The 22,541-nt window shown below is 40.9% G+C and overlaps 1 protein-coding gene across 1 annotated transcript in view; it reads left to right on the top strand.

Annotated features, from left to right (window-relative positions):
• Window positions 1-10,710, top strand: part of cacng2b (calcium channel, voltage-dependent, gamma subunit 2b) — a 70,491-nt gene extending 59,781 nt beyond the window's left edge. Inside the window, exons 3-4 of the mRNA XM_080879864.1 lie at window positions 4,879-5,019; window positions 8,541-10,710. Coding sequence (XP_080735990.1) covers window positions 4,879-5,019; window positions 8,541-9,073 — 674 coding nt within the window. The 3' untranslated portion in view covers window positions 9,074-10,710. The remainder of the gene's footprint in view (window positions 1-4,878; window positions 5,020-8,540) is intronic.
• The last annotated feature ends 11,831 nt before the right edge of the window (window positions 10,711-22,541 follow it).

Raw genomic sequence — 22,541 nt, 5'->3', positions numbered from 1 at the left:
GAAAAAGTTTGCTTGTTTAACAAAGAAACTAAACCATACTGAATATGTCTCCTCACACTGCTGACACTAAAACTCATTCACTCTCAATTCAGCTCTCTCTGTCTGTCTCTGTGCCATGATGTGCTTGGTGGCAGGGTGCGCCTGGAGGCCAGCGCATTTAAAAATTCTCCTTTTTTAACTCCCTGCCTTCTGCTTAAAGTGTAGGTGCAGGGAGGGAAACAGAGGGAGAGGGATCGCTGGAGGCAAAGCAGCTTCACAGAGAAGTGAAAGCCTGCAGTCTTTGCACTTCTCCTCTCTTCTCTTCTTTTCCCTCTCTTTCTTCTCTTTATTTCTTTTTCTTTTCCTTTCCCTATTTAGCCCTTTATTCTCATTGAATCCTATAATTATACATGCAGTGTGTGTTAAAAAAATCCTGCAGTGCCACAGCATGCTTACTGCAACTTTGTTTCTTTTCTTCCTTATCTATGAAACCCACTCCTGCTCTCGCTCTCTTTCTCTCTCGATTCTGGTTATTCACTTTTTTATGGCACAAATTAACATGAAATCAGCCATAGTGGTAAAATACAAAAAAAATCTACTTTCAATCAAGTCAACTGGAAAATGTAAAAATGTTGTCAGAGTGTTGTCATATTTTGCTCACCGGGTAAAACCAAGAAGTTTATTTAAGCATGTCATACTTCTCTCTGAATCCATTGTGTCAGAATTTACATAACCACTTATGTCATTGTAAAGTATGTTGTATGCAACAATGCCAAACCTGACAGGTTTGATAGTGCTAGCTAACGTAGCTGCGTAGTAGCTTAGCAAAATGCCAATCTGATAACAAAGTGCAGCCTTTTATTTTAATAATGAGAAATGACAAACAGAAAAAGTATTGAACAAGCAGGCACGGAAAGTCATGACACCACCTGAAATCTCGCAATAATTAGAAATCAATCCTGCCACTTAGTGTCACGGCCTGGAGGTTCAGCTGGTCGCTGATCAGCTGTTTCTCTCTATCTCTCTAGTTCTCTCTCTCTCTCTCTCTCTCTCTCTCTCACGCGCCAGGGCGGAACTCATTATGGGTTCACGCCCTTGGCCCACGCCCTCGGAGGAGGAAACACCCGTGCCTCATCAGTGTGGATGGCATTTAAGCCAGGAAGCAACGGCTGTTCTTCGCTGGATTGTTGTGAGAATTTCACCCTCTGGACTGTTTTCCCTGAGTGACGAGTGTTCGAGTGGATTCGTGTTTGGATTGTTTGGAGAGAGACAAGAGTGTTCACCTGGATTTCCCCCGGAGCCCTGCCCCTCTCACCTTTTGTATATACACTCATTGGACATTGTTCACTAATAAATTCTCTTGTGTGCATCAATCCCCGGAGTCCAGCGCGTGAATCCACCTTGTACACCGTGACACTTAGACCAAATTAATATCAGCTGGTTCAGTCCCATCTGAGGGCCTATAAAAAGGTGTCTCATGTCATGACGGGTAAAACCAGTGAGCTCTCTCAAGACCTTTACAACCTTATTGTTGTAGGGATAGCTCAGTAGGTAAAGTGGTCGCCCCATGATCGGAAGGTCGGCGGTTCGAATCCACTTAACGGCTACCCTGAGGTACCCCTGAGCAAGGTACCGTCCCTACACACTGCTCCCCGGGCGCCTGCTTAGTGGGCTGCCCACTGCTTCACTGAGTGAATGGGTCAAATGCAGAGAAAAACAAGTAATTTCCCCATGGGGATCAATAAAGTATCCATTATTATTATTATTAAAACATACTGATGGCATTGGTTGCAGAAGAATTTCTAAACTACAGAACGTTCCAGGTGCTCTCTGAAAGATTTTAGTCACATGAGTGAAAAGAATTATCAGAAGACTTTTCCAAAAGCCGAGGACCACTTGTGGTAAGCTACAGAAAGATCTGGAATCAGCATGTACCATTTTTTCAAAGCAAATAAGTAATACACTCGAACCAGATGGCATTTTGGTGCAGGATGCTGTGGTGGCCATGCTGGTACAGTTTTGAATAAATCCCCAACACTGTCACCAGCAAAGCACCCCCACATCAACACACCTCCCCCTCCATGCTTCACAGTGGGAACCATGCATGTAGAGGCCATCCATTCACGGCGGGTGGAGCCAAAGATCTCAAATATGGACTCATCAGACCAAAGCACAGATTTCCACTGGTCTAATGTCCATTTCTTGTGATCCTTGGCCCAAACAAATCTCTGCTGCTTGTTGTTTTTCTTTAGTAGTGGGTTCTTCTGTCTTTGGACTTCTGCATCTCAGCTTCTTGCAGTAGTCTGTTTTCACACGTGCTCTGAATGATTTGTACATATACTGACTCCTGTAAAGACAAAGAAAAGGCTGAACAGATTAAAAAACTCTACTGTAAAGATGAGAAAAGTTGTGCAGAGTGAAATAGAAACAGTCTGTCAAAATTTAGCAATAGGTCTATGTCGGAATCCGGACTGTGGTCTGGTCCCTCTATCGGTGACCGAGGAGCTAAGAGAACACATTGTGCCAACAAGTGTCCTCACAGCAAAAGCAAAATCGTGTGTGTGGTATAGGTATTACTCATGTTGTCACTGTAAAGATTACTGTGACACAGCCGTAACCCTTAGTGACTAGTTGGCAACTCCCTAGCAGCATCCATTCACTATGGAAAAATCCATATTGCCAAATCAGTTGGCAAATGTTTGGTGGAGGTTGCTGGTTGCCGCTGAGTGCTGCTAAGAGATTGCTGCAGGCGCCCATATTTGCATGGAAGATGCCAACTCGTTTGCAAACACAGCCTAACTCTTTTAGAGGCAGAGTTTTTACTTTGAAGGCAAAAATTCTCTGTTTCTTGCGTTTTTAAAGTTGCATTGTCACTTATCGAATAGTTGTTTGTGTCTACAGAAACATAGTTGCAGTTGTGGCAATGTCCTAGTGACCAAAGCTGTTAAAATTATCAGTGCAGAATTGTATACTTCTTTGACAAATTTCTACTAATGACTATCAGCAACCTCCAGCAACCACTTGCCAACTGGTTGGAGAATATATATTTTTCCCTAGTAACCGGTCATTACCAGCAGGTCACCGATCTGTTGACCTGCAAGACTGGAGCTTTAGCAATTGATTTCAGAGTGACACCCAGCAACCACTCACAACCAGTCAGGGAATACTCATTTTGTTCCCTAGCAACCACCTGTCTCTAGGCCTGTGTGACTGGGGTCTTGGGCAGGCAGTAGTTAGTAGTAGTAGTTAGTAGTAGTTAATGCTGGACTGATTCTCCAGAAGTGCAACTCAGTGTAACATCCTCTGAAGTCATGTTTACATGACTGTGAGTGAATGTGACAGAAGGCAACTTTGCCTATTCTTTGAATATGTGTGTGTCTTTGTGTACGTACAGTGTGCACCTGTTATGAAGGATTTCCACCTTGAAGACGATTTGCACTGACAGCACATGAAGAAGAGGTGATGGGGTTAAAACAAATAGGAGGGAGAAGAGTAGGAGGAAGAGGAGGAGGGGAATCTTGGTGCAGTTCCAACTCTGAGGTCACCTTAATATTTGATCTGCTTCAGTGGATGAAACGGTCAGAGAGCAGCTGCAATAGAGAGTTGGAGGGAGAGAGAAATGCAGGATTAAAAACCAAATGAGGGAGGGAAAAGAAAACCAATATGGGAGCTACTGACATTAGAAACAATACCAGGGACAAGACCTGCTCTTTGTTCATTTTAAGGACCTTTGAGCAAAGCAATGGAGGCAAACTCTGGTTTATTACAGCCAGCATTGTTTTGCCTTTGCTTTGTGACCATAATTTCAAGAGACATAGGATGTAAAGTCAGGTCAAAGGTCTGCAAAATTGCAGCTGTGTACAATAAACACTTTTGTTAGTAGTTTCACAAGAAGCATAAGAATAGTCTTTGCTTCACAGAGTCTTGCACATCTGGATTTTAATGCTAGATTCATTGAAAACCAGAGCTTAGAATATTGGCACACTTTCTGCAAGGGAAAAGGAAATAACCTGAATGAGCTTGCTGAAATACAATCAAAATTTCAGAATCGTGACACTGGTCTCCTCAGAAACCGGCTCCATGACCACAGCAATGCCATGACAACCCTGAGGCCGATCAGGAAATCAGCAACGCAGATGGCAAACAGACAGATGATGAGGACAGACACATACAGAGAGATGGGGCGATAAAGGGATGACGAGGGGTTTCATGGAGGGAGACAGACACGATGCCCATTGGAGGATCTGATACAGATAGAAAAGGAGGAAAAGTGGCAAGGAAGTTAAACAAAGTAATAACAATAATATTATATACAGGGCAATAAAAGATCCCTCTTTAGGATCATATCAAGGATTAGTTGTACCGAGGCGCTCCAAAGTGGTAATTTGGCCTACTGCTGAAAATTTGTGCAAGCAAATGTTGTACACCGCTTTAAGCATAATTGTTTTCAATTTTCACAGGATGATAGCAGATATGGTGCTTAACCCCTTCCACACTGGAAGTCCCTGTCTTGCAACCTGGGTGTAGAAGTGTTTAGAAAAAGTCACTGAAGAACACGAGACCTAGAAGAAGTTTTTATTACATAAAAAAGGTGTTTAAGTTGTTAAAAGTATTTCCTGTTGTGCTGTCAAGTGCAGCATTGCTACTGAAAGAGACTGAAGAAATTCAGATTACCTTCACAAATGGGAAATTTCTGTTACTGATGATCATTGTTTGAGGTTTAATAGTCCAAAAGCAAAGCATGAAAGCAGCTATTTCTCTGAAACCGTTCATACTTTGTTAGCTTCTGGTTAAAAGATTTGTATTTGCTCATATCTCGTGCCATACAAGGAACTAATGTCAGCGTGTCCACCGATGACAATTATGGTAACTATTTTTTGCCTTGATGCATGTGTGCAGGTGCTGTACGAGCCTCCAGTATCTTCCCCATCCTGAGTGTGATCCTGCTCTTCATGGGGGGGCTGTGCATCGCCGCAAGCGAGTTCTACAAGTCACGGCATAACATCATCCTCAGCGCCGGCATCCTCTTCGTCTCTGCAGGTATTAAGGGAAATAGGAAAACAGGCAGACTTAGAGATATAACAGTCAAAGTGGGTGAGGAGATGGAGGTAAACATTAAGAGGAAGCAAGTTAGAGGAGGTAAAATCTTTGTGGATGTATGAAGAGGCAGATGAAAATGAAGCTGACCAAAGAGCCAGCGTAAGTTAAAAACTATACTGATATACTGGGAGAAAAGGGAAGGGGAGCATATTAAGCAAATATTAAGAAAGGTTAGACTTGATGATTTTATGTTACCACTGTGAAAAATAATAGATATATAGATTATACAGTGGTATGATTTACTTTACTACTAGGAAAGTGATTGAAAGTGAAAACACACTGGCTAGTCCACCTCTCAATGGCTTAAGAAAAACAATAGGAAGATTAGGAGTGGCCTTGCCCTTACCTGAATCAGATTGAGATGCTGTGGCATGATCTTAAAAAGGTGGTTCATGCTCAGAAACCCTCCAATGGCTGAATTACAACGATTCTTCAAAGATGAGTGGGCCGTAATTCCTCCACAGGGCTGTAAAAGATTCATTGCCAGTGATCACAAATGCTTGATCACAAATGCTTGATTGCAGTTGCTGCTGCTTAGAGTGGACCAACAAGTTATTAGGTTTAGGGGGCAATGACTTTTTCACACAGGACCAAGTAGGTTTGGATTTTTTCCTCTTAATAATAAACACATTCATTTTGAAACTTCTGTTTAAATTTGTTTAATGATCTGAAACACTTAAGTGTGAACTTGACCATGTCCATATTTATATATATGGCCAAAAGTATTTGTTCGCACATCTAAACTTGGGTAACATCCCATTCTAAATTCATAGGGTTTAATATGATGTTGACCCTTTGCAGCAATAACAGCTTCAGCTCTTCTGGGAAAACTTTCCACAAGGTTTAGGAGTGTTTATGGGAATTTTTGATAATTCTTCCAGAAGCACATTTGTGAGGTCAGACATTGGTGTGGGAAAAGAAGCCCTAGCTCACAGTCTAAGCTCTAAATCACCCCAAAGGTGTTCTATCGGGTTGGGGTCAGGTCATTCAAGTTCTTCCACACCAAATGTGCTTATTCTTGGACCTTGCTTTGTGCACTGATGTGCAGTCATATTAGAACAGAAAGGAGCCATCCTCAAACTGTTCCCATGAAGTTGGCAGCATGAAATTGTCCAAAATGTCCTGATATGCTGAAGCATTAAGAGTTCCTTTCATTGGAACTAAGGGACAGAGCCCAACTCCCAACACCATAATCCCCCCTCCAACAAACTTTGCAGTTGGCACAATACAGTCAGATAAGCACCGTTCTCCTGACAACCGCCAAACCCATGCTCGTCTATCAGAATGCCAGACGGAGAAGTGTGATTCGTCACTCCAGAGAACATGTCTGCACTGCTCTAGAGTCCAGTTGCACTGCGTTATACAGCACCACATCCGACACAAGACAAAGATAGTGCAAGTTGCCATTTTGCCACAGAATTTTTCTGATTGTGTATGTGTGTGTGGCTGTGCATGGTTCTAGGCCATGGCCTACTGTGCTGCACTAGATAACTAGTTCCCCTCCAAGTCAGAAGTGAGAGATGCAGTTCTGTCTCTCTCTCTCTTTCTCACTGTCTGCGTCTGACTCTCTCACCCTGTTGCTAGGCTAAGAGGAGGCCACTGGGATTACACTCTAAAAATAAGGTGTCCCTGATACTTTTTCTCTGATCCATCTCAATCAGGCCTACAAAGTCCTCACACCTCGGACTGCTGCTCTATGTCTTTGTGCAGAACTGTTTTCACCGTTTAGCTTTGTATTCGTCTTTTTTGTCTCTCTGGCTGTCTGTCCATGTCTGTGTCTATTTCTGGCCACACACACCCAGAATCCTCTTGTATGATGTTGAAAATACAGAAAGGGAGATAACAGAGAGCCTGACAAAGGATGTGAGTTGAAGCTCATTGGAGGCTGGGGGGAGAAAGAGGAGGGTAAAATACAAAGGCACAGATGAAAACATTCAAATAAGACATAAGAAATAAAAGTGAACCTGCCCCAGTTTGGAAAAAAAAATCCTGCACTTTTGGGAATATGCTTTCTTTCAAGTATCACTGATTCTACTCATATTAATGCTGTTGCGCATAGATGCACATTGCACATTGATAATTTACTAATTTATTTGAGGCATATTTATGGTTCTCTGCCATGCTCATTCATCAGCCACTTCAGCCATCAGATGTGAAGGACAGCTATTTGGCCACTTTCCTGGTGGATAACAATAGCAGTTGAAATGTAAACAAATTCAACATAAAAGCCTCAATTAAATATGAAAAGGTTGGTTTCTTATAATAATCATAAATGTCATTCTAGGCCCTGTGACTTCCTATTGAATCATTATACTTTCAGTGAAACACTACTATGTGTCAAAATAATGACAAATTATAATAAGTCATTTTAAGCTTTCAGAGATTTGATTTTCCCCTCAGGGAAAATGTTCGGTATTAAAGACCTACACTTGGGTTTGCCAAATTACTTTTGTACGTCTGAAAATAGGGGCTATGAATAAAAATGAATGTAGTTCCTAAACAGTTAATGTGATCCTTTTTGTTAAACCACTAAAATTAAAGCTGCACGTCTGCACTTCAATCACATGTCGACTGTTAGATTTGAAATCCCCAGTGGTGGTGTACAGAGGCAAAACTACAAAAGCTGCGTAGTCCAAAAAACTCGTGGACCCTACTGTACATGCTGAACTCGATTCAGCTGCTGCTGGTACCAGCTGTCCTAAATACAGTACTTGCTGCCCTTCTTACAGAGAAAAGTTACAAAAATGTAGTCAGTCTGAGCAGACAGTGAAAAGTGTGGAGGAAGGTAAGATTATTAAGAGGAAAATATAAATATGACATATGATGATCTTAATTTGACCTGATTTTATAACATATATGTTTTTGCATATTTACTTTGCATACACCGACATAACATTATGACCACTGACATGTGAAGTGAATTATGATGCTTATTTCTTCATCATGGCAGCTGTTAGTGGGTAGGATATATTAGGGAGTAAGGGAACATTTTGTCTTTAAAGTGCATTATGAGAAGAAGCCAAGTGGGCGGAGGCAGTGTGATGCTTTGGGCAACATTTTCAGATCATGTACACACTTTCATGGAAACAGTATTCGATGTTGTTTGAGGAGCACAACAGTAAGTTTGAGGTTCTGAATTGAATGGATGTGCTGGACAAACAAGTTCCATCCATGGAGGCTCAACCTTAAAACTTATAGGACTTAAAGGATCTGTTGCTAACACCTTAGTGCCAGACACCACAGCACACCTTCAGGGGTCTAGTGGAGTCCATGCCTCAATGGGTCAGGACTGTTTTGGCAGCAAAAGGGGGATCAACACAATATTAGGGTGGTGGTCATAGTGTTACGCCTGTGAATATTTCATTATACTGAGGTTAATGTGTGCTTAACGTGTGGCTTTGTCTACGATTGGCTGCATTTTAGCTCTTGAGCTAATCTCCATCCCTCATTTCTTTACCCAGGCCTGAGCAACATTATAGGAATCATTGTGTACATATCAGCCAATGCTGGGGATCCTTCCAAGAGTGACTCCAAGAAGAACAGCTACTCCTACGGCTGGTCCTTCTACTTTGGCGCCCTCTCCTTCATCATGGCTGAAATGGTGGGTGTGCTGGCTGTGCACATGTTCATCGACCGACATCGGGAGCTGCGTGTGGGGGCACGAGCCGCCGACTACCTCCAAGGGGCAGCCATCACACGCATCCCAAGCTACCGCTACCGTTATCGACGCCGCTCGCGCTCTTCGTCTCGTTCTACAGATCCCTCGCACTCTCGCGAGGCATCGCCAGTGGGCCTGAAGGCCTTTGGGACGCTGCCCTCCACTGAGCTGTCCATGTACACGCTCCCCAAAGGCCAAACAGGCACTCCGACAGCCACCTATAACTCCACGGAGAGGGACCACAACTTCCTGCAGGTCCACAACTGCATCCAGAAGGACCTGAAAGACTCAGGTGGCCATAGCAACACCGCCAATCGGCGCACCACACCTGTATGAAAATGACACAGACATTAAGAGAAATCAGAGGAACTCTGGGGGGAAAGACAGATTGTGGCTTAAGGAAACAGAAAGAGAAAGAGGGCTCCAAAAGACTGAGGAGCGAGGGGTAGGCAACAGAGGAGAAGTTCTGAGAGCTCCACAGCGCCTCAGATAATCACAGTTTCTGTTTAATAGAAAGGAAATGGAGTAAAATTGCATAAAAAAAAGAAACATGCATGATTTTCCCATGAACCATTGTTTAACAAGTTTTGAACATGTTTGTAAAGAGTTGAGGGGAAGGTCGGGGAAAGATGAGTGGGGATGGGGGGCATTCATGATGCTGGGTTGGGGTGGTTGGTGGTTGTCTCGGGGCTGTGGAACTGTGGAGTGGTGGGCTGGGCCAAACTGCCCATTTATAGGCGAACTTTATATTTTTTACTCTTCCTCAGTCTGATTGAAAGGCCCCACAGCCCTGCCTATGAACCAACCCTCGCACTACCATACCACAAGCCCCTCCCCCCCAACACACGCACCCTAAATTCCCTTATAAACCCTACTCCTTTCTTTAGTTACTGTATCTTCTTGATTTCATTCTTTATTCGCATTAATACTGTGAACCATTGCGGTACGGGATTTTAGCAGGGAGCATTTCAGGCCGCAAAAAAAAGAAAAAAACCAAGAAAAAACACATAAGTTAATATATGTATTGATTATATATAAATATATGAACATATATGTTAATAAATCATGACTCGACTTCCCTGAAGCAAAAAATATCAAGAAAAAAGAAAAAAAAGAAAGAAACAACGTAACCTACAATGAAACTAAACCGAGTCGTCATGGAAACTAAACCAAGGCGGAGGATTCATTGTGACTGGCTCATTTGACGGGCAAAGGCTTCAGCCTACTTGATAAACTCGTATTGGTTAGCGTTAGATACATTATCACATTCTTTTACAACAACAACAAAATCGTTTGGCCTTCCGCCAAAACCCTGGCAGCCTTCTTTGTTCAGGGTCAGCTAGATGTGAGTTGGCCACTCTTGCTTTTTCCCCATACAGGGGTGGAGTGAAGAGAGAACTCTGGGTAATGGATGGTCTCTCTGCAAACTTGCAGATGACTATGGACAATGAATCGTCACTACTGCCAAAGACACAAAGTAGTGCGTGTGAGAACATGGCTACGAGTGAGCTGAAGCTAAGTGACTCCAAAAAAAAATTAAGAATTTTCATGCATGCTAATCTAAAATCATCCGATCTGCTTTTAAGAAACCTATGTTTTGAACAACTGAACAATGATACCATGTAAGGGCAGTGGGAGTGAAAAAAGTAGTAATTAATGTTACAGTACTGTGTCAATTTCTACTTTTCTTTATCTTGTTTTTCTTTTTGAGTGGGTTATTTGGGGTGGGGTCTCATCATGCTTGAAACAAAAAAAAAAAAAAACAACCTTTGAAAAACGTATCAAGGCTCTTTTTTTTAAACGGAAGAGAATCTTATCTTGCCTTTTCATTTAATTTTATTTCCTCCATTACTTTGGACTTTCACACAGCCTTAGTCTCTTTCTTTATCTCATTTTCTTGTTCTTTGGTTTTGCTTTGTGTTGTTGTAAATGACAAATTAAAACAAAAAAACAAAAAAACATAATGTCTTTCAAGGTGCCAAAACTGAATGATTCTGAACTTGGATGCATCAAGTCCTGATGACAAATAAAAATTGAACCCCCCGTAGGGAACTGAATGAGTCTTTGTTGTATTATATCTGATCTAACCTGAACGTGAAACATGAACATGTAGAAACCGAGACTACAAGCCCAACTGCTGTTGAAGATCTGACTGCTGGGCTGGGGGTCAGCATGCACTCAGCTTTATCATCACTCTGGGTTTATGGCTAGCTTTGTGTTAGCATGCTGACTAAGCAGATACAGTTGTTTCTGCATTTTTGTTTGATTTATTTCCCTTGTAGCCATGGTGTGTAAATAACCTTTGTAATGCATAACTGTAACCATAACGTAATTAATAAATATTAATACATTTAGTACACTAACAGTAATCCACTAACGTTACATTACTGCATTACTGAAAAATATTTTGGGACTACAGTAATGCATTACTTTGGAACACATTATGCCCAGCACTGGTGATCCTTCTGTGGAAGTTTGCACGGATGCCTCGCCAACGCATGAGTCTTTCAGCCAGAAGAGCTAAAAAGAAAATGAGCCCACAAGTTTTGTTTTTTCATGATGTGGTATTTAAGTATGTGATAGATGAGAACATTAATGTTCAAGGATGTGTTATTTACTTACTTGACATTATAGATGCATCACTGATGTTAGCTGTACTGCTAATGAAGGACATTGCTAATGTGTCCTTTCCCACAAATGACTTATAAATCTAAGATGTAACATCTAAAAAACACTTCATAGATTTGATATTCACCGCTTGTTTAAGCATTAGATGAAATGTCACGTTCTTTGATAAGGTACAGAGCAATGCAAAGGTGGGCAAATGGCCGCTTCGTTACACTCTGGTGTGTCACGTAACTGTTGGGCCACTAACTCTAATCTAAATAAAATCAGCTAATTAAATCTGACATTTATTGTTCTGAAAACTGTAGGGAGTGCCTCTACATTAGGGCTGAACGATTATGGAAAATAATCTAATTGCGATTTTTTGCCCCAATATTGCGATTGCGATGCGATATGCGATTATTTTTTAAGGTCTTTGTCTTCTGTATTATTAAACAAAGACAAGCAATACATCATATAGTATGGCCAATACTATATTACATTAATTTTAAACTGTTCTTTCCTGGAAGACAGACCTCTGTTATGATGACATGAGGTGATGCATGAATTGATGACTGACATTTTTATTTAACTTCTTCAATCACAACAGTATATTTGAACATACACAATAGTTTATTTTTAGCTTACAAACATCTGAGCATAAAGTGCTGACAAGGAACCCTGGTGTAAACATTAAAATGAAAGTCAGTACAATGTGCAGATTGCAGAAATATACATAAAAAAAATCAGTGGCTTTACCACACTCAGTTTTTCGACATCTGTGAACTACTAGACAGTCATTCAATTAAAAAATAATATTAAATAAATAAAACTAATAAATAAAAAATACACACATCTTACTGATCTCTGCAGTCAGTAACATTACACATAAAGTGCAAACATAATAGCAATTGTATAAACACACACACAAACACGCCTTTAAAATTTAAAGGCGTGAAATTGGACGGTCTAGTTCTGATTAGCGTCACCGCTGTCTCGGTGGAGTTTAATAAACTCGGCCGTCTGCTTCTTGCTATCTAAAATATAACCAGACACTGGTGTAAATTCTCGACTGTCTCATACTTCTGTTTAATAAGTTTTCTGTTTGACGTTTAGTCAGCTGTGTGAAAACCAAGGAGGAACCCACCCGGGGGATTAATAAAGTTTTATTTTATCTAATCTAATAACTTTAATCTCAGCCAAACCGATTTACTCACGAACAAACAAAACACTGAAAAAAGCCCAACAATAACATTTTTAGGTTGTCTAAGTGACTTATATATTACGTTTAACCCGAGCAGCGAAACTCCGCGGTGATCTGAAAATGATGTGCCGGGAGTTGTGCCGTTCTCGGCCGCATCAGTAACCCTCGAGCTCCCGGCTAGCTGTCGAGCTGGTGGGTAGCAGACGCCTCTGAAAACGTCGAAGCACTTTTGCAAATATGGGATATCTTGATAAACCGAGCAGATATTTGATGTTTACACAACTACTTTCTCGCCTGAAAATATGTTAAAAGTTTATTTTGTGACCCAGAAAGATTAGTATGAGTAATTTTAAAACTTAGTAGCGGCCGCCATTGCTGGAAACTGGAGTTTGGCTGGGCCGCGCTATGAATTCTGGGATATGGTAGTAATTTGGACAGCCTTCGGCGCGTCGCTGTGACGTAATCGGTCTACAAATGCGGCCTCAGGAGGATGCAGCTCATGAATTTGGACATGTCCAGAGTATAATCGCAGCCTTTGCGGTTAGAAAATTGCACTTGATCATGTCGCGATATTATCGCAAATGCGATATATCGTTCAGCCCTACTCTACATTTAGATGAGATCCTACTGCCATGAGTGAAACACTTCCAAATGGTTAAAGCTGGTTCAGCTGGAACAGCCAATCCTAGCAGTTTGGCTCACAGTGGCTCAGGTGATACTCGGTCACTTTCATTCATTCACTTTGACTTTGCCTTCTTAGTCACTCATTCACAGCACTCTTCAGCATCCCTCTTTCTGTCATTCTTTCACTTTTTTCTCTGTTGCTGTCAGCTCTTCATCAGCTGTCTGTCCTGCCATTTCCATGAGCTCTGGAATAAATCTCAAATTCTTAAATCAGCCTCGATGTCCTGCATGTTGCATGAAAGTCTGCATCATGCGCTGTCTGTCCCTCTCTTTCCTCCGTCCCACTCTCTCTCCTCCCCCGGTGTGATGATCAAAGTGGCTGGCATGTCTCTCTGCAGTACTGCTGAGATCACTGAAGAGTAGTGATGGGTCGTTCGCGAACGAAATGGCTCTTAGAGCCGGCTCTTTGACGTGAACGACGCGAGCCGGCTCCTTATCGCGAGCCGTCACGTGGGGTTTTTTTTTTTCTCTTCTTTCTCTCAGCCTCTCTCTCGCACTTTTTTTCCGCTTCACTCTGCACGCGAGCCTTGTGCTTTACGCTGGGCAGAGGGGGGAGGGGCGGTAGTTACACCCAGTAGCACAGGAACAGAGCCAGAGAGAGAGAAAGAGAGGCAGGGACAACAACATTAGAAAGGTATAGTAATCATCCACAACTATTTTCGGTTGCAGATGATAAAGGATTGAGAAAGTTTATTCATGCAGGTCCATATGACAGAGAATATGCATGTTCTTTTTGTTTTCATATTATAATTTATATTTAATTGTGTTGTGGTTTGCAGTGTTTTGTGTTCTTTTGACTTTAAATTTGTGAAAGGAAAAAGCTGAAAATTTAAATAGTTAAAACTTGAAATGTGAATAGTTGATTTTTGTATTATATGATTTATTTATTACATTTTATGTGGAGTGAATAAATAAAAGTATATTTACGGTGGCCCCTAGAGACAAAGCACATACAAACTTCAAATCACGTACGAACTCTGAAGCATGTACAAACTCCAAAACACGTACAAACTCCAAAACACGTAAAAACACGTACAAACTCCGAAGCACGTAAAAACTCAGAAGCACATAAAAACTCAAAACACGTACAAAAGACAACAGAAGTGCTCCAGGATGCTGGGCGCAGTGTTGAGCCTTTGTTATCTTGTGGCTACACAAGCCAGCAAGTACCAACGACCGGATTTGGTGTGTGGTAATAACAGGTAAGTGAACTTTTTTTTAAATTATTTGAATATATATATGAGTGCCTGTGTATAAATACACAAACAATACACACATGCTTTCAATTGTGTAATTTAAGTGATCTAGTAGCTCTGCTTTGGAAGTTCAGTTCATGCTAGAAATGTGTTTTGGAGTTTGTACGTGTTTTGTCTCTAGGGGCCACCGCATATATTTATATATAAACATATATAAATAAAACCACTTGTTTTTACGTTAGTAATTCCTTTTGTGCATAATTTTATATTATTGTTAATAATAAATTAATTAAAGCAACAAAACAACCTGAAGAGCCGGTTCGGAGCCGAAAGAGCCGGCTCTTTTTAGTGAGCCGAACCGAAAGAGCCGGATCTCTAAAAAGAGCCGGAAATCCCATCACTACTGAAGAGCAGTGAGCGAGTGGGGGAGGGAGGGAAGGAGGAAAGAGTAAAGGGAGTGGAGTAGCAGTTCTGCTCTATTCAAACAGCAGCACGCTGCCCCCATCTGGACCGGAGGTACATAATGATTTTTCTTCATCACAAAATTTGAACTTGGTGACCTCGCCGAAGTGCAGGGAACATAAATCTTCCACAGAGCATTTGCACCATGAATATATTGGAGGCTAAATTTTGTTGATTCACAACAGAGTCTAGAAAGATTTTAAATATATTTATAGCATCATTCCACAACAAAAGCCATCAAGGTACTTTATACTGTAAGGTAAAGACCCTTTAATATTAGAGGGAGAAAGCCAACAACCCCTGAAACAACCCCTATAATCAAATGCTTAGAGGAAGGGGTTTTTTTGACTAGGAGCAGGCAGACTTTACGTCATTCCCTCATCTGTCACTCAGCCATCTTTCAAATCTGCTCTCTAGAGTTTGCACAAAGCCAGTATCTGGTATAACCACCTTTTCCTTCTTTAAGTAGAATTCAGGAATAGTTCTCTAAGCTTCTTTAAGGGCATTCAGAGCTCTTCTTCAGATGTTGGCTGTCTTTCGTTCTGTTGTCTGTCAAGATGATTGCACAATAATTTTAAAATAATGTTGAGGTCCAGGCTCTGGAGAGGCCAATCCATGGCTGACTGAGAGTGTTTTTCTGTCCTGGTGTGCTTTTAAGAAATTAATATAGCCACTAAGGTGACCGTCAAAACGATGAAAAATACTGCTGTAAACAGTTTATTTTACGACATCGCGAAACAAACGATAGCGTAATAGGAAACGATAGACATTTTTATATCGTCATTTGATATATATCGTTATATCGAACAGCCCTAACATACACTCTTATATTTGTACATATATTTATTCTTATAATTCTCAGATTTACCCATTCGTATATTTTGCTTGTTCTTATGTTATTGTATTTTGCACACCTCTGTTGCACACACATAAGAATTTCGCTCACATGTGCTGTACCAGTGTACCTGCACATGTTATGTGATACGGGAAATCTCCAATTTTTTTTAATTTTGTTTTTTTTGAGATTAAATAATATACCATTGTAAAGACGACACAAGAGTTCCAGAGGCTCTTCTGGGAGCCAGAGTCGACCAGAAAAGGTTTCCCCGAGCTTGAGTCCTCTATGAAGAGCAGCCTTTCCTTATCGGCAGCGGTCACAGCCGCTACAGAGCGCTGGCAGGCTTGTTTCCCTGGGCCTTAAAACTGCAAAGGCGGCACGGTGCTGTCACGCTGATGGTAAAAACACAGGCCTTTACCACAGTGCCGCTGTGCCACTTTATTTTTTAACAAAACACTACGCTTTATGTATAAAGAACTGCCTATTCTACTACTTATTGAAGAAAAGAATCCACAAAAGATTAGTTTTACTTTCTTTTATTTGTTCCAGATAAATTATAAATTATTTTTTAAAAAGCAATGAAATGCATCAGATGTCTCCCATGCTTTCTTTTCTGCTGTAATTTTTTTTTTTTGAACATAAATTGGTCTATTGAAAATAAAATGTAGTAAGAAACACTAAATTTTTTCAATAGGCCAATTTATGTTTAAGAAAACCCCAACAATCAAATGATCCCATCTGAGCAAGCACTGGGCGACGGTGGGAAGGAAAAACTCCTTTGTCTTAAAAAGAAGAAACCTTCGACAGAACCAGGCTCAGATGGTGCGGCTTCTGTCAAGACCGGTTGGGGGTTAAGTAGTTAAAAAACTACTCTAACGGTACAGCACTACAGCTTTTTGGTGGAAATGGGTGGAAGGATGGGTGTTACACCTCGTTTCATTGGAGGTCTTACAGGTGGTCGGGGTGTAGATTCAGCTTTTTTACAAATAGGTGGCAGAGGGACAGGACTAGGTTGTGGAATTATAACTGATTGGGTGGGAATCGGTTGCTTTCCACTTCTGGATATAGGTGGAACACACATCCTACGAAAAGGTGGTAGGTTGTCGGTCGAGAAAGTTTCCTTTTTCGTTGGTTGTGTGACTTGAGGAGCGGGTGTCAACTTTGTGTTTTTCGGTCTAATGGGTGGCAGTGGAGTCCGCTGTAACTGTTGTTCGTCAGATGCATCTTCCCTGCCTACGTAAATGTATTTATGTTCCTCAAAAAGGGCAATGTCTTTTTCAACTTGACTCATTGCCTCTTCAAGAAACATTTTGTAATTGTATTTTTTGTGCTGTGAAGGGGAGATAGTAAAAGGGAGGGATTGATATTCAAAGTTTAGCTCATTAAACCTCCTCTTTAGGCCCTGGAGAATGTTTTGTTTCTCCTGTTCGGCCAGTGGTTTAACTGTTTCCTGTTGTTTTGTTAACCAGGCATCATTGTCCTGCTTAGCCTTTTCTTTCTCTGCCTTTCTTCTACGCAGGTAGCCTGGAACGATTCCGTAATCGTTTTTCTGTAAATAAAAGGGGACAAGTCCAGATTTCTCAAGGAGCTGCTTGTCCCCTTTGCGTGTATCCACACAAGCAGGTTGAGCCATGACTTTCTTCATGCCTGTGTGTTCTGGTTTTTTCCTGAATGTGTGTTCAGGTTTTTCGCCTTCTGGCCTCTGTGGGCACATTTCGCGATGAGATGGGGCCTTAACTGTTCTTGGCACCATGGTCCTGTGTTCATTTTTATATTTATTTTCTAATACAATTGCTTCCCTGTATTTAGAAATATACATTTTAGGTTTGGGTGGAGGAAGAGTACTCTACTTTGGGAGAAGGTTATAAGCGCTTTCATCTGAAAACACAATTCAATCGCTAGCTTAAAATCACCTGCAAGGGAATTCTACAACTGTGTGTCGAGGCACCCCTATTTATAGATTTTTATGGCCTGGCATGTGACATCATGGTGGCCTGGCATGTGACATCATGGTGGCCTGGCATGTGACATCATGGTAGCCTGTCTTTGTTCTGTCATTTAAGCCCCACCCCCCTGGTTACTGTTGCTATTGTAACTATTATATTATGAATGCTGGTAGCTAGCATTCCACACACACACATACACTTTTTGCCAAGGTTCCAGCTGCAGTCACCAAGACATGTAAATGTATTTAGTAACCCTCTGGGGTCCAGAGTATAATTGGCCGTTTTTGACTACTTTTGATTTTACCTCTATATTTCACCTTTAAAAAAATCTTCTTCTTTTTTTTTTTTTTTGGCACAACCTCAAATATCTGAAATTTGAGTTAATTTTTCATTTATACTATATTTGCACAATAGATCTAAATTCAGACAAAAAAAATTCAAAATCCGAGTAGAAAATACTTGTCATTTTTACTGTAAAAGCCACAAACATGTTTAAGGAATTGTTTTCATAACTTGAAATGCGAATAGAAGTTGTACATTTGTAAAAATTATGCACAAGTTTTGCAAACAACTTTATGTTCAGTATAATATATGCAGGTTTTCTTCCTGAATACTATCGTTGTTTATATTTACTGCGGGAAGAAACGGTTTTTATAAGGAAAAACACTAGAAAGCACTCAGTCCCCCTCCCAACTCCCCCAGCCTTTCCTATTGGTGAAAAAATATACCATGTGGACCAATCAAAAAATGATAGGGCAACATAGCATTTAGTTGTTTACGAAGGCGGGCAGGTGTATACATATAGTTTGAGTCTGACGGCTCTTTGTTTGCTTCTCATCTGTAAACTCTGCATACTCTCTCATGTGATTCAGTTTGTTTTGAAAAGTCTCAACAGGATCTTGAGCTTTATTGTGAAAGGTTTACGTGGAAAACAAACAAGCGTACAGCGGAACCACGCGATGGTTTTACCGTCATTGTTGCTAACGAAAACACGTAAAAACAGGCACTTGCCCGCCCATAGTGTGGTTATATTAAATATAAGAGAAAGAGAGAACTTTAAGAAATTAATATAGCCACTAAGGTGACCGTCAAAACGATGAAAAATACTGCTGTAAACAGTTTATTTTACGACATCGCGAAACAAACGATAGCGTAATAGGAAACGATAGACATTTTTATATCGTCATTTGATATATATCGTTATATCGAACAGCCCTAACATACACTCTTATATTTGTACATATATTTATTCTTATAATTCTCAGATTTACCCATTCGTATATTTTGCTTGTTCTTATGTTATTGTATTTTGCACACCTCTGTTGCACACACATAAGAATTTCGCTCACATGTGCTGTACCAGTGTACCTGCACATGTTATGTGATACGGGAAATCTCCAATTTTTTTTAATTTTGTTTTTTTTGAGATTAAATAATATACCATTGTAAAGACGACACAAGAGTTCCAGAGGCTCTTCTGGGAGCCAGAGTCGACCAGAAAAGGTTTCCCCGAGCTTGAGTCCTCTATGAAGAGCAGCCTTTCCTTATCGGCAGCGGTCACAGCCGCTACAGAGCGCTGGCAGGCTTGTTTCCCTGGGCCTTAAAACTGCAAAGGCGGCACGGTGCTGTCACGCTGATGGTAAAAACACAGGCCTTTACCACAGTGCCGCTGTGCCACTTTATTTTTTAACAAAACACTACGATTTATGTATAAAGAACTGCCTATTCTACTACTTATTGAAGAAAAGAATCCACAAAAGATTAGTTTTACTTTCTTTTATTTGTTCCAGATAAATTCTAAATTATTTTTTAAAAAGCAATGAAATGCATCAGATGTCTCCCATGCTTTCTTTTCTGCTGTAATTTTTTTTTTTTGAACATAAATTGGCCTATTGAAAATAAAATGTAGTAAGAAACACTAAATTTTTTCAATAGGCCAATTTATGTTTAAGAAAACCCCAACAATCAAATGATCCCATCTGAGCAAGCACTGGGCGACGGTGGGAAGGAAAAACTCCTTTTTCTTAAAAAGAAGAAACCTTCGACAGAACCAGGCTCAGATGGTGCGGCTTCTGTCAAGACCGGTTGGGGGTAAGGTAGTTAAAAAACTACTCTAACGGTACAGCACTACAGCTTTTTGGTGGAAATGGGTGGAAGGATGGGTGTTACACCTCGTTTCATTGGAGGTCTTACAGGTGGTCGGGGTGTAGATTCAGCTTTTTTACAAATAGGTGGCAGAGGGACAGGACTAGGTCGTGGAATTATAACTGATTGGGTGGGAATCGGTTGCTTTCCACTTCTGGATATAGGTGGAACACACATCCTACGAAAAGGTGGTAGGTTGTCGGTCGAGAAAGTTTCCTTTTTCGTTGGTTGTGTGACTTGAGGAGCGGGTGTCAACTTTGTGTTTTTCGGTCTAATGGGTGGCAGTGGAGTCCGCTGTAACTGTTGTTCGTCAGATGCATCTTCCCTGCCTACGTAAATGTATTTATGTTCCTCAAAAAGGGCAATGTCTTTTTCAACTTGACTCATTGCCTCTTCAAGAAACATTTTGTAATTGTATTTTTTGTGCTGTGAAGGGGAGATAGTAAAAGGGAGGGATTGATATTCAAAGTTTAGCTCATTAAACCTCCTCTTTAGGCCCTGGAGAATGTTTTGTTTCTCCTGTTCGGCCAGTGGTTTAACTGTTTCCTGTTGTTTTGTTAACCAGGCATCATTGTCCTGCTTAGCCTTTTCTTTCTCTGCCTTTCTTCTACGCAGGTAGCCTGGAACGATTCCGTAATCGTTTTTCTGTAAATAAAAGGGGACAAGTCCAGATTTCTCAAGGAGCTGCTTGTCCCCTTTGCGTGTATCCACACAAGCAGGTTGAGCCATGACTTTCTTCATGCCTGTGTGTTCTGGTTTTTTCCTGAATGTGTGTTCAGGTTTTTCGCCTTCTGGCCTCTGTGGGCACATTTCGCGATGAGATGGGGCCTTAACTGTTCTTGGCACCATGGTCCTGTGTTCATTTTTATATTTATTTTCTAATACAATTGCTTCCCTGTATTTAGAAATATACATTTTAGGTTTGGGTGGAGGAAGAGTACTCTACTTTGGGAGAAGGTTATAAGCGCTTTCATCTGAAAACACAATTCAATCGCTAGCTTAAAATCACCTGCAAGGGAATTCTACAACTGTGTGTCGAGGCACCCCTATTTATAGATTTTTATGGCCTGGCATGTGACATCATGGTGGCCTGGCATGTGACATCATGGTAGCCTGTCTTTGTTCTGTCATTTAAGCCCCACCCCCCTGGTTACTGTTGCTATTGTAACTATTATATTATGAATGCTGGTAGCTAGCATTCCACACACACACATACACTTTTTGCCAAGGTTCCAGCTGCAGTCACCAAGACATGTAAATGTATTTAGTAACCCTCTGGGGTTTATTGTATTTTGCACACCTCTGTTGCACACACATAAGAAATTCACTCACATGTGTTGTACCAGTGTACCTGCACATGTTATGTGATACGGGAAATCTCCAATTTTTTTAATTTTTTAATTTTTTTTGAGATTAAATAATATACCATTGTAAAGACGACACAAGAGTTCCAGAGGCTCTTCTGGGAGCCAGAGTCGACCAGAAAAGGTTTCCCCGAGCTTGAGTCCTCTATGAAGAGCAGCCTTTCCTTATCGGCAGCGGTCACAGCCGCTACAGAGCGCTGGCAGGCTTGTTTCCCTGGGCCTTAAAACTGCAAAGGCGGCACGGTGCTGTCACGCTGATGGTAAAAACACAGGCCTTTACCACAGTGCCGCTGTGCCACTTTATTTTTTAACAAAACTCTACGCTTTATGTATAAAGAACTGCCTATTCTACTACTTATTGAAGAAAAGAATCCACAAAAGATTAGTTTTACTTTCTTTTATTTGTTCCAGATTAATTCTAAATTATTTTTTAAAAAGCAATGAAATGCATCAGATGTCTCCCATGCTTTCTTTTCTGCTGTAATTTTTTTTTTTTTGAACATAAATTGGCCTATTGAAAATAAAATGTAGTAAGAAACACTAAATTTTTTCAATAGGCCAATTTATGTTTAAGAAAACCCCAACAATCAAATGATCCCATCTGAGCAAGCACTGGGCGACAGTGGGAAGGAAAAACTCCTTTGTCTTAAAAAGAAGAAACCTTCGACAGAACCAGGCTCAGATGGTGCGGCTTCTGTCAAGACCGGTTGGGGGTTAGGTAGTTAAAAAACTACTCTAACGGTACAGCACTACAGCTTTTTGGTGGAAATGGGTGGAAGGATGGGTGTTACACCTCGTTTCATTGGAGGTCTTACAGGTGGTCGGGGTGTAGATTCAGCTTTTTTACAAATAGGTGGCAGAGGGACAGGACTAGGTCGTGGAATTATAACTGATTGGGTGGGAATCGGTTGCTTTCCACTTCTGGATATAGGTGGAACACACATCCTACGAAAAGGTGGTAGGTTGTCGGTCGAGAAAGTTTCCTTTTTCGTTGGTTGTGTGACTTGAGGAGCGGGTGTCAACTTTGTGTTTTTCGGTCTAATGGGTGGCAGTGGAGTCCGCTGTAACTGTTGTTCGTCAGATGCATCTTCCCTGCCTACGTAAATGTATTTATGTTCCTCAAAAAGGGCAATGTCTTTTTCAACTTGACTCATTGCCTCTTCAAGAAACATTTTGTAATTGTATTTTTTGTGCTGTGAAGGGGAGATAGTAAAAGGGAGGGATTGATATTCAAAGTTTAGCTCATTAAACCTCCTCTTTAGGCCCTGGAGAATGTTTTGTTTCTCCTGTTCGGCCAGTGGTTTAACTGTTTCCTGTTGTTTTGTTAACCAGGCATCATTGTCCTGCTTAGCCTTTTCTTT

The sequence above is a fragment of the Rhamphochromis sp. 'chilingali' genome, assembly GCF_963969265.1.
Source record: "Rhamphochromis sp. 'chilingali' genome assembly, chromosome: 4".
Lineage (NCBI taxonomy): Eukaryota > Metazoa > Chordata > Actinopteri > Cichliformes > Cichlidae > Rhamphochromis > Rhamphochromis sp. 'chilingali'.
The sequence above is the reverse complement of the archived record's forward strand: the minus strand, read 5'-3'. Positions and strand labels throughout refer to the sequence as shown.